Source organism: Microcaecilia unicolor, chromosome 10 (genome assembly GCF_901765095.1).
Source record: "Microcaecilia unicolor chromosome 10, aMicUni1.1, whole genome shotgun sequence".
Classification (NCBI taxonomy): domain Eukaryota; kingdom Metazoa; phylum Chordata; class Amphibia; order Gymnophiona; family Siphonopidae; genus Microcaecilia; species Microcaecilia unicolor.
Genome location: NC_044040.1, coordinates 17,078,811 through 17,091,127, shown reverse-complemented (window position 1 = coordinate 17,091,127; position 12,317 = coordinate 17,078,811). Strand labels below are relative to the sequence as shown.

The 12,317-nt window shown below is 44.4% G+C and overlaps 1 protein-coding gene across 1 annotated transcript in view; it reads right to left on the bottom strand.

Moving 5' to 3' along the window:
* Nucleotides 1–12,317, bottom strand: part of LOC115478999 (collagen alpha-1(VII) chain-like) — a 309,662-nt gene that overhangs the window by 106,604 nt on the left and 190,741 nt on the right. Inside the window, exon 69 of the mRNA XM_030216704.1 lies at nucleotides 8,340–8,390. Coding sequence (XP_030072564.1) covers nucleotides 8,340–8,390 — 51 coding nt within the window. The remainder of the gene's footprint in view (nucleotides 1–8,339; nucleotides 8,391–12,317) is intronic.

Sequence of the window (12,317 nt, the reverse complement as noted above, 5' to 3'; positions counted from 1 at the left end):
AAACTCAACACTAATAAAGGCACAGAGACTAGCTATCAAGTAACTCCAAACAAATACACCCGTCCCCTCTGAACCACTGAAATTTGAATAGGAGGAGGAAAAAACTTCAGAGATACTTTAAATGTTGTATCATACGGTTAATTCCATCATAAAAACCTCCACCACCACTTTTGATATATAATTTTTATGCTATTTTTCAACTGTGTAAAACTTTACTTCTTTGACTGCAATATTGTTAAGGGGTAAATAATATTTTTTATTACATTTGTATCCTGTGCTTTCCCACTCATGGCAGGCTCAATGCAGCGGGCAATGGAGGGTTAAGTGACTTGCCCAGAGTCACAAGGAGCTGCCTGTGCCTGAAGTGGGAATTGAACTCAGTTCCTCAGTCCAAAGTCCACCACCCTAACCACTAGGCCACTCCTCCACTGTTGCTACTATTTGAGATTCTACATGGAATGTTGCTATTCCACTAGAAGTCGGCCCTTGCAGATCACCAATGTGGCCGCGCAGGCTTCTGCTTCTGTGAGTCTGACGCAGGACGTCAGACTGACAGAAACAGAAGCCTGCGCAGCCTTCTACATGGAATGCTGCAAGTGGAATAGCAACATTCCATGTAGAATCTCCAATAGTAGCAACATTCCATGTAGAATCTCCAATAGTATCTATTTTATTTTTGTTTCATTTGTACCCTGCGCTTTCCCACTCATGGCAGGCTCAATGCAGCTTACATGGGGCAATGGAGGGTTAAGTGACTTGCCCAAAGTCACAAGGAGCTGCCTGTGCCTGAAGTGGGAATCGAACTCAGTTCCTCAGTTCCCCAGGACCAAAGTCCACCACCCTAACCACTAGGCCACTCCTCCACTGTTACATAAGTACATAAGTAGTGCCATACTGGGAAAGACCAAAGGTCCATCTAGCCCAGCATCCTGTCACCGACAGTGGCCAATCCAGGTCAAGGGCACCTGGCACGCTCCCCAAACGTAAAAACATTCCAGACAAGTTATACCTAAAAATGCGGAATTTTTCCAAGTCCATTTAATAGCGGTCTATGGACTTGTCCTTTAGGAATCTATCTAACCCCTTTTTAAACTCCGTCAAGCTAACCGCCCGTACCACGTTCTCCGGCAATGAATTCCAGAGTCTAATTACACGTTGGGTGAAGAAAAATTTTCTCCGATTCGTTTTAAATTTACCACACTGTAGCTTCAACTCATGCCCTCTAATCCTAGTATTTTTGGATAGCGTGAACAGTCGCTTCACATCCACCCGATCCATTCCACTCATTATTTTATACACTTCTATCATATCTCCCCTCAGCCGTCTCTTCTCCAAGCTGAAAAGCCCTAGCCTTCTCAGCCTCTCTTCATAGGAAAGTCGTCCCATCCCCACTATCATTTTCGTCGCCCTTCGCTGTACCTTTTCCAATTCTACTATATCTTTTTTGAGATACGGAGACCAGTACTGAACACAATACTCCAGGTGCGGTCGCACCATGGAGCGATACAACAGCATTATAACATCCGCACACCTGGACTCCATACCCTTCCTAATAACACCCAACATTCTATTTGCTTTCCTAGCCGCAGCAGCACACTGAGCAGAAGGTTTCAGCGTATCATCGACGACGACACCCAGATCCCTTTCTTGATCCGTAACTCCTAACGTGGAACCTTGCAAGACGTAGCTATAATTCGGGTTCCTCTTACCCACATGCATCACTTTGCACTTGTCAACATTGAACTTCATCTGCCACTTGCACGCCCATTCTCCCAGTCTCGCAAGGTCCTCCTGTAATCGTTCACATTCCTCCTGCGACTTGACGACCCTGAATAATTTTGTGTCATCGGCGAATTTAATTACCTCACTAGTTATTCCCATCTCTAGGTCATTTATAAATACATTAAAAAGCAACGGACCCAGCACAGACCCCTGCGGGACCCCACTAACTACCCTCCTCCACTGAGAATACTGGCCACGCAATCCTACTCTCTGCTTCCTATCTTTCAACCAGTTCTTAATCCATAATAATACCCTACCTCCGATTCCATGACTCTGCAATTTCTTCAGGAGTCTTTCGTGCGGCACTTTGTCAAACGCCTTCTGAAAATCCAGATATACAATATCAACCGGCTCCCCATTGTCCACATGTTTGAGTGGGAAAGCGCAGGGTACAAATGTAACAAAAATAAAATAGATACTATTGGAGATTCTACATGGAATGTTGCTACTATTTGAGATTCTACATGGAATGTTGCTATTCCACTAGCAACATTCCATGTAGATGTCGGCCCTTGCAGATCAACAATGTGGCCGCGCAGGCTTCTACATGGAATGTTGCTAGTGGAATAGCAACATTCCATGTAGAATCTCCAATAGTAGCAACATTCCATGTAGAATCTCCAATAGTATCTATTTTATTTTTGTTACATTTGTACCCTGCGCTTTCCCACTCATGACAGGCTCAATGCAGCTTACATGGGGCAATGGAGGGTTAAGTGACTTGCCCAGAGTCACAAGGAGCTGCCTGTGCCTGAAGCGGGAATCAAACTCAGTTCCTCAGTCCAAAGTCCACCACCCTAACCACTAGGCCACTCCTCCAATACAAGGTAAAACCCTATTAATTACCCCCCCCCCCCTAAATATTGGTTATTTCCCAGAAGAAGGTGAAAAATGCAACTTAACTAAGTTGCATTTTTCACCTTTCTGCATTCTTTACAATACTGTAATCAAAGAAGTAAAGTTTTACACAATTGAAAAATAACATAAAAATGATATCAAAAGTGGTGGTGGAGGTTTTTTTTTGATGGAATTAACCTTATGCTACAATATTTAAAGTATCTCTGAAGTCTATTCCTCCTCCTATTCAAATTTCAGTGGTTTAGAGGGGACCCGGGTGTATTTGTCTGATATTCAGTGGGTCATATATGAGTTATCCAGTTAATGGCAATATTCAATCCACTAACTTTAGAACAGCAAAAAGACTGTTCCATGGTATAACTTCTATGTTCAAACAGAGGAACATGCTGCTTCAGATCAGACCCTGCCTGTTTTGCAAATGTATGGAGCAGTGGCGTAGCCACAGGTGGGCCTGGGTGGGCCGAGGCCCACCCAGTTAGGGCTCAGGCCCACCCAACAGTAGCACACGTTTAGCAGTATCTGTTGGGGATCCCAAGCTCCACCAGCTGAAGACTTTCCCCTGATGGTAACAAAAATGCTGCTCTCCATGATACTGGTACCTGCACATGCTCAGTTTTCAGTGCATGCCTCCTGCAGACTGCCAAGGTGGGGAGAAGCATTTTCCCGCCAGCTGGTGTGTGGGGTGGGGGAGGACACTTGGTGCCCACCCACTTCTTACCTAGGCCCACCCAAAATCTGCTGTCTGGCTACGCCCCTGGTATGGAGGTTGGACCTGCCTATCTAGTGGCAAGGGTTGTCTCCTTTTGTATATTGGAGGAAGGCATACAAATTGTCTAAGAAGAACGCTCATTCGCACAGCTTGAGCATCCTTGAGACTGACCCTCAAGGACTGCACCTGAAAACCCAGGGCATAGGTGCTAACTTTTCAGAATGATTGAGGGTGCCAAACACAACACAAATTATCTCTCCTTGGACTCAGTAAATACTACTTATCATTTCTAAAGCACTACTAGACGTACGCAGCGCTGTACACTTGAACATGAAGAGACAGTCCCTGCTCGAGAGAGCTTACAATCTAATTAGGACAGACAAACAGGAGAAACAAGAGATAAGGGAATATTAAAGTGAGGATGATAAAATAAGGGTTCTGAACAAGTGAATAAGGGTTAGGAGTTAAAAGCTGCATCAGAAAGGTGGGCTTTTAGCTTAGATTTGAAGATGGCTAGAGATGGAGCTTGACGTACCGGCTCAGGAAGTCTATTCCAGGCATATGGTGCAGCAAGATAAAAGGAACGGAGTCTGGAGTTAGCAGTGGAGAAGAAGGGTGCAGATAAGAGAGATTTACCAAGTGAATGGAGTTCCCGGGGAGGAATGTAGGGAGAGATGAGAGTGGAAAGATACTGAGGAGCTGCAGAGTGAATGCACTTATAGGTCAATAAGAGGAGTTTGAACTGTATGCGGAAACGGATAGGAAGCCAGTGAAGTGACTTGAGGAGAGGTTTGGAGGGTGGCCAATGTAACGCCGATATTTAAAAAAGGTTCCAGAGAAGAATCGGGAAATTACAGACTGGTGAGTCTGACGTCGGTGCCAGGCAAAATGGTAGAGACTATTATCAAGAACACAATTACAGAGCACATTCAAAAGCATGGACTAATGGGACAAAGTCAACATGGATTTAGTGAAGGGAAGTTTTGCCTCACCAATCTGCTGCATTTCTTTGAAGGGGTAAACAAACGTGTGGACAAAGGTTGATATTGTGTATCTAGATTTTCAGAAGGCGTTTTGATAAAGTCCCTCATGAAAGACTACAGAGGAAATTAGAGGGACATGGGATCGGAGGTAGTGTCTTACTGTGGATTAAAAGCTGGTTGAAAGATAGGAAACAGAGAGTAGGGTTAAAAGGTCAATATTCGCAATGGAGAAGGGTAGTTAGTGAGGTCCCTCAGGGATCTGTGCTGGGACCTCTGCTTTTTAACATATTCATAAATGACCTAGAGATGGGGGTAACTAGTGAGGTAATCAAATTTGCTGATGACACAAAGTTATTCAAAGTTGTCAAATCGCAGGAAGATTGTGAAAAATTACAAGAGGACCTTACGAGACTGGGAGACTACGTACTGTAGCTACGTCATGCAGGGTTCAACGTTAGGAGTCATGGACCAAGAAAGGGATCTAGGTGTCATCGTTGATGATACGTTGAAACCTTCTGCTCAGTGTGCTGCTGCGGCTAGGAAAGCAAATAGAATGTTGGGTATTATTAGGAAAGGGATGGAAAACAAAAATAAGGATATTATTCTACCATTGTATCACTCCATGGTGCGACCGCACCTCGAGTATTGTGTGCAATTCTGGTCGCCGCACCTCAAAAAAAGATAGTGGAATTAGAAAATGTGCAGAGAAGGGTGACAAAGATGATACAGGGGATGGGACAACTTCCCTATGAGGAAAGGCTGAAGAGGCTGGGGCTCTTCAGCTTGGAGAAAAGGCGGCTGAGAGGAGATATGATAGAGGTCTATAAGATAATGAGTGGAATGGAAAGGGTCATTGTGGACCGTCTGTTTACGTTTTCCAAAAATACTAGGACAAGGGGGCATGCGATGAAGCTGCAGAGTAGTAAATTTAGAATGAATTGGAGGAAATTTTTCTTCACTCAACGCGTAGTTAGACTCTGGAATTCATTGCCGGAAACAGTGGTTAAGGCGGTTGACATAGCAGAATTTAAAAAAGGGTTGGACAGCTTCCTGGAGAGAAAGGCCATAGAATGTTATTAAATGGACATGGGAAAAATCCGCTATTTCTGGGATGGGCGGGACAAATTGTTTGTTCTTTTGGCCTCTGTTGGAGACAGGGTGCTGGGCTCCATGGACCCTTGGTCTGTCCCAGGATGGCGATGCTCATGTACTTATGTACTTATAAGGTTGCTTAATTTTTCCTTATAAGGTTGCACCCACATAAGTTTCCTTATGTGGGTGCAGGGGGTGCACAGCACCCTCCGCACCCACAGAGCAGGTCCCTTTGACCTGGGCAGTGCTTAATCAATCAGAGAGAGGGTGATTGCTTTTCAAAACTCTTTGGAATTATAAGAAAACTATTCAGGAAATCTAGACTGCCCCAACTTGACATTTCGTCCTTTAGATTGTAAGCTCCTTCGAGCAGGGACTGTCCTTCTTTGTTAAACTGTACAGCGCTGCGTAACCCTAGTAGCACTCTAGAAATGTTAAGTAGTAGTAGTAGTATAAGAAAACTTGTCCATGGGACAGTGCTGTAAGACATGAGTGGTACAGTGAAATCTTCTGCGATTTTGGATCCCCTGGGCAATATCTGGTAAGAAATATTTTTTCACTCAACGAATAGTTAAGCTCTGGAACTCTTTGCTGGAGGACATAGTAACTGCGGTTAGTGTACCTAGGTTTAACAGAAGGTTTGTACAAGTTCCTGGAGGAAAAGTCCATACTCTGCTGTTTAGACAGACATAGTGCCCTGCTTGCCCTGGGATTGGTAGTATGGAATGTTCTTACTCTATGGGATTCCAGAATGTTGCTACTCTTTGGGATTCTGGAATCTTGCTACTATTTGGGTTCCACTTGTGACCTGGATTGGCCACTGTCAAAAACAGGATACTGGGCTAGATGGACCATTGGTCTGACCCAGTATGGCTGTTCTTATGTTCTTATGATTGGGAAATTGTCATTTCCCATTCAAAATGACACAAGATGCCTAACAAAAAGTTGCTTTGTTTTGTGGTCTTTCAGTGCTGGCAAAAACAATAAGCACATGTTAAAATAGATTAGCATTTGCTAAACCTACAAAAAGGAAAAATAACAAAATGAAAAGAAAAACATTGGGGTTGATAGTCAAAGCACTTTAACTGGCCAGAAATGGCTCCTGGCCAGTTAAATAGCTTTTGGGGGCTATCCATTGATATTCAGCGGCACTTAACTAGTCTTGGAGCACAGTCGACCAGGGGTGTAGCCAGACCTTGGAGGGAGGGGGCACCAGAGTCCAAAGTGTGTGTGGGGGGGGGGGACATTTTGGCCCACCTCCCCTCCGCCACCCCCCTGCTGCTGCTTCCGCCCCCAACCGCCAGTGCCCCCTTGCCGCCGCTGCGAAGGTACCTTGGCTGGTGGGGGGGTCACCAACCCCCCGCCAGCTGAAGCGCTTGTCCCACGCTGGTCTTTCATTGTTTGTCCTGTTTTCAGTCACGCCACGCGCGCTCGTTTTAATGAAACTGAGCATGTGCAAAGTGCCACACATGCTTAGTTTCGCTAAAACAAGTGCGCAGAGAGAACAGCGTGGAGCAAACGCTTCAGCTGGCAGGGCTTGGGGACCCCTGCCAGCCAAACCAGGGGCTCTAGAGCCAATTTGGGGGGCCCAGGCGTCCGTAGCCCCCCCCCCCCCCCCCGTAGCTATGCCACTGGAGTCGACACTTAGGCGGTTAAGTGTCGGTATTCAGCACTTAACTCCCTAGCAGTCGAAATCAGGCTGCATAAAAGCCAGTCTTATCTTTATATGGTGTTGCACTTAGAGATAGCCAGCCACATAAACCTGGCCGCATAAGCCTGGATATTCAATGCTGGTGCCTGGATATGGCCCGGCATTGAATATCTGGGAATAATGCCACCGACAGCTAAAAAAAAAATAAAACGCTGAATCTTTATCCCTAAATAAATCCTATATAATAAAAAGCACCTCCAACATTCTGAAGCTGACTCCGTGGCTCTGTGGCAGTGTAGGGTTCGTAAGTCTGTAGTTCAGCGTTTCATTGGCTCTCACTGTCAACGAAGAACCAATCAGACAGAACGGAACTTGGAGGAGGGAAGTGGAGTGGATTGAATCTCTAACAAACAATCATATACAGGGAGGTACGAACATCAGTGGAGGCAAGTGAACGGAAGGAAAGACAAACATTTAATCACTTTGTCACGCACACACATCACACACACACACACACAATCACTGTGTATCTCTCTCTTACACTGTCTGTAAAACACACCGTCACTCTCAGTCTCTCCCATGGGCAACTGTATGTTGCATTCTCACGAGTAAGGAGCTCTTCTGATGTGATTGTTAAACTGATTGAAGGGCCTGAACAAGGAAAACTTTTACCACATTGTAACACAGTTTACACAAAAAATATTGTGTATAAAGAAATCTTACACATGTAAACAACAATTATATTCAGAATACAACCGTGGAAACATTAATGGCAGGAACTCATTACATTGCTAGCGCCCGTTTCATTGCGTTAAGAAACGGGCCTTTTTTACTAGTATAAAATAAAATGAACAATGACAAGAAACAAAAGCTTATTTTCTGATCACCTCTTCTACCATGCCCTCTGTGTGATATCCCATACGGTCCGCATGGATCTAAATTTTCCTGGCACACACAGGCAATGTGTAGGCTTCTTGTGTCCGACCTCATAATTTATTTATTTATTGGCATTTGACCTTGAGGACTTTTAAGGGTGTCTGCCAGTGACTCCTATATCTACCCCTCACAAACGTCCACACAGGTCTGCTTTTCAGATTCTCTGCAATGAATATACATGAGACATAACTGCAAACCATTTTACTTTGAATATCTTGGTTACCCTAAACACCAGACCTCGTGGGGGTTTTGAGAACAACATCCGGAAAGTTCTGCATCTTACATCTGGAATCCCACCAGGTTGAAAGCAAAGGCCTTTCCTACTTACTGTGCCTCTTTTCTGCGACTTCCTAATTCCAGGAACCCCGGGCAAGCGAATCTGTATAACGAAACACGCATAAAGCAATAGCATTAACCAGAACTATTGAAACATCTATATATATAAAAGGCACCACCAACGTTCTAATGAAGCCTCACTTCCATTTTGCATGGTGGTGTAGATATCCGGTTTCACGAATCACAGGCAGGAGTAAGGAGTAGGGAAACACGCGCAGTGTGTTTCCCTACTCCTCCCCCTGCCTCACAATGAGCTGCCACTGCTTGAATGCAGGGAGGACTGGAGGTGCTGAAATCGGCAGGGTCATAAAACAACACGGAGGCACATTCTTACCAGCATCAGCACACAATCCAGATCGCCAGGTTCACCGACTTTCTCCTCCCCCACCCCAACAAATAACACAGCCTTAGAAGTAATTAAGAGAACTGCTAGCAAGTTCCCACGCTCATGCCCTCTGCCAAGAGTAAAGCTTTTTCAACAAGCTGTCCAGCCCAGTGCTTCAAGGAAAAAGGCACAGCTCAGGTTTCGTTCTCTGCCAGGGAGAGGTGAATGCAGGGAGGACTGCAGGTGCTGTGTTCTATATGTTAGCTCAGGCAGGCACTAGGACCTAGAGGGCACTGTTTGGGGGCCGCTCTCCAGACCACAACATTGTATATTCGCTGCTGCTGCTGCTGTGACTGATTCAGTGTCAGCTCCGCTCCCAACCTTAGGAGTCTGTGTTTCATTTACAGAGAGGATAGCCTGTACAAGTATTCTTTCCACACACACTCGCCCACACAAACTCTCGCAAACATACACACTACAAGGAAAACCTTGCTAGTGCCCGTTTTACTCCGAAATGGGCCTTTTTCACTAGTTCTTTATAAATCATGCAAGAGCTGTATTTCTTGACGAGAATTTGAACACACATGCTTTCTCTCATTTCCTCTAGACATTTTCTGGAAAATTTGTATATTTTAGAATGAACAAGTCAATCATTCAAACGTTTTGAGGAGAATGGCTGGGGCAGAACGTGTGAAGGAGGAATGTGAAAGATTACAAGAGGACCTCGTGAGACTGGGGGCGTCCAAATGGCAGATGAAGTTCAACGTTGACAAGTGCAAAGTGATGCACGTGGGAAGGAGGAACCCAAATTATGGCTATGTCATGCAAGGTTCCGCTTTAGGAGTTACAGACCAAGAAAGGGATCTGGGAGTCATCGTGGATAGGACGTTGAAATCTTCCGCTAAATGTGCTGCGGTGGCCAAGAAGGCGAACAGAATGTTGAGTATTATTAGAAAAGAGATGGAAAACAAGCATGAGGATGTTATAATGCTGTTATATCGCTCCATGGTGCGACCGCACCTGGAGTACTGTGTTCAGTTCTGGTCGCCTCATCTCAAAAAAGATATAAAGGAATTGGAGAAGGTGCAGAGAAGCACGACAAAAATGATAAAAGGGATGGGACGACTACCTTATGAGGAGAGGTTAAGAAGGCTAGGACTCTTTAGCCTGGAGAAAAGGCGGCTGAGGGGTGATATGATAGAGGTCTACAAAAGTTTGAGTGGGGTAGAGCGGACAGATGTGAAGCGTTTGTTTACGCTTTCTAACGATAATAGAACTAGGGGACACAAGATGAAATTAGAATGTGGTACGTTTAAAACAAATTGGAGAAAGATTTCTTTACTCAGCGTGTGGTTAGACTCTGGAACTCATTGCCGGAGAAGGTAGTGACGGCAGCTGGCCTTGCTGAGTTTAAAGGGGGTCTGGACAGATTCCTGAAGGAAAAGTCCATTGATCGTTATTAAATTTTGGGATTTTGCCAGGTTCTTGGGGCCTGGATTGGCCGCTGTCGGAGACGGAGTGCTGGGCTTGATGGACCTTTGGTCTTTTCCCAGCGTGGCAGTGCTTATCAGGACAAGAGAAAGAACAGTTGGCTCTTTCTATAGGGTTCCAGCTGGCTCCAGATTTTCCAGCCCTGGTTTTTTATCCCACTCCATGTATGGAGTGTAGTCTTGCTTGTCATATGAAAATCAATAGGGTCACCAAAATTACAAGTTCATACAGGTAAAACCAAGACTGGATCAACCTATCCTGAAAACCTGGAACCAGTTGGCAACCCAATTGGCTGAAATGTATGAAACTGTCGCCTTCTTCAGGGAAATAACCAACATTTCGGGGAAAGGGAATGGGACTTGATAGACTGCCTTTCTGTGGTTTTTGCAACTACATTCAACGCGGTTTACATAGTATTTACAGGTATTTATTTGGGGGGGGGGGGGATTATCAAGCTGCATTAGGGCTTTAAGTTGTATTGTTTGCCCGTTAATGCAATTTAATGCAGCTTGACTTGTGTTACTGCAGCAATATTTAGGTTGCTGCAGGTTACATAATAATGAGATGCAAAACATGCAAAATGCATGTAGAGCAGCTAATTACTAGGGCCCCCTTTTAAAACAGGCCCCTTCGTGAAAAACTGCATTGGCTTCCCACTAAGGAACGTATTGCCTTCAAGGTTTGCTCTCTTGTCCACAGGATTATTTATGGTGAAGTTCCTGGATACATGTTGGACCTCATAAAACTTCCACCCAGAAACAGTACCAGCCTATTCCGAACTTATTTAAATTTGCATTATCCAGACTGCAATGGGCTTAGATACAAATCAATTTATGCATCCAGCTTTTCTTACATAAGTACACAACTGTGGAACGCTTTGCCCAAAACCGTGAGATCTATCCATAACCATCTTAACTTCAGGAAACTATTGAAAACCAACTTGTTTAAGAAGGCCTAGCCCCCCTGATCCAAATTAACTTCCTACTCCCTGCGACACAGCAAACTATGGACCGTAATAGACTTCTATCACTACCCCTTCTGTATTTCCTCATACTGATGTTTGTTACATGCTTAATACTGTACTATGTATTTGTATTATTGAACCAGAACCTACCTCTACGGTATTGTGTAAGCCACATTGAGCCTGCAACTAAGTGAGATAATGTGGGATATAAACGTGTTAAATAAATTAAGTAATTAATTAATTAATACTAAGGCACACTCACCTTTTTAGCACACATTAAAACTGGGGCGCGATAAACGTTAGAGACACCAATGCGTTCCTATGGGCGTCTCTAACGTTTAGCACGCCCACAATTTTAGCATGTGAGTGCGCCTTAGTAGAAGGGGGCCTATGTAAATATCAAAAGGTGATGTGCAGTATGGACCGGATTCACACCGCAAGTCACACTGCCCCGGATTCTGTAAATGGTACTTTAAATTGTGCACACAAATTTGGGTGCATGCCCAATTTGAACGCACAATTAAACACCGACAATGGAGCCCTAACAACCTACTATCGGCGCTGATTGGCATTAACTAAGATTTTTATTTTTTTATTTATTGCATTTGTATCCCACATTTTCCCACCTCTTTGCAGGCTCAATGTGGCTTACAATACATCATGAATGGTGACAACATGAGAAAATACATTTAGTGTTACAGAAGGATCGTGGGAACATGATAATAAAACATAATATTAGTTTAACAAGTAAAAGTTTTACATGCAGATCAAAAAAAGGGGGCACGGTCACGGGAAGGTCATGGGCGGATCAGGGGTGTTCCTGCAATTCATGCACGTTGTTATAGACTAAGAGAGATCTGTGTCTAATTTGGGCACGAGGATTTACACCAGGGTTCAGTTGGTGTAAATGGTCGCACCTAAAATTTGCAGCAGATCCCGGAGCTAAGAGCTGTCCGATAAATGTTGCCCAACTTGGAGCGCCATTTATAAAATAGTGCTTAGTGCTCACTTTTTCTGGCACCAATTTGTCGGGGCCATATACAGAATCTAGCAGAAAATCATGGTAAAAGAACCCCAGCCAAAAAATTGGGATTATTTTACCATGCCAGAAGTTCAGGCCGCAAAGCTACAACTTGATGCTCCCACCTGGAGCTGAAAGGAGTTGAGGTGTTGATTCTGGACCTCAAATC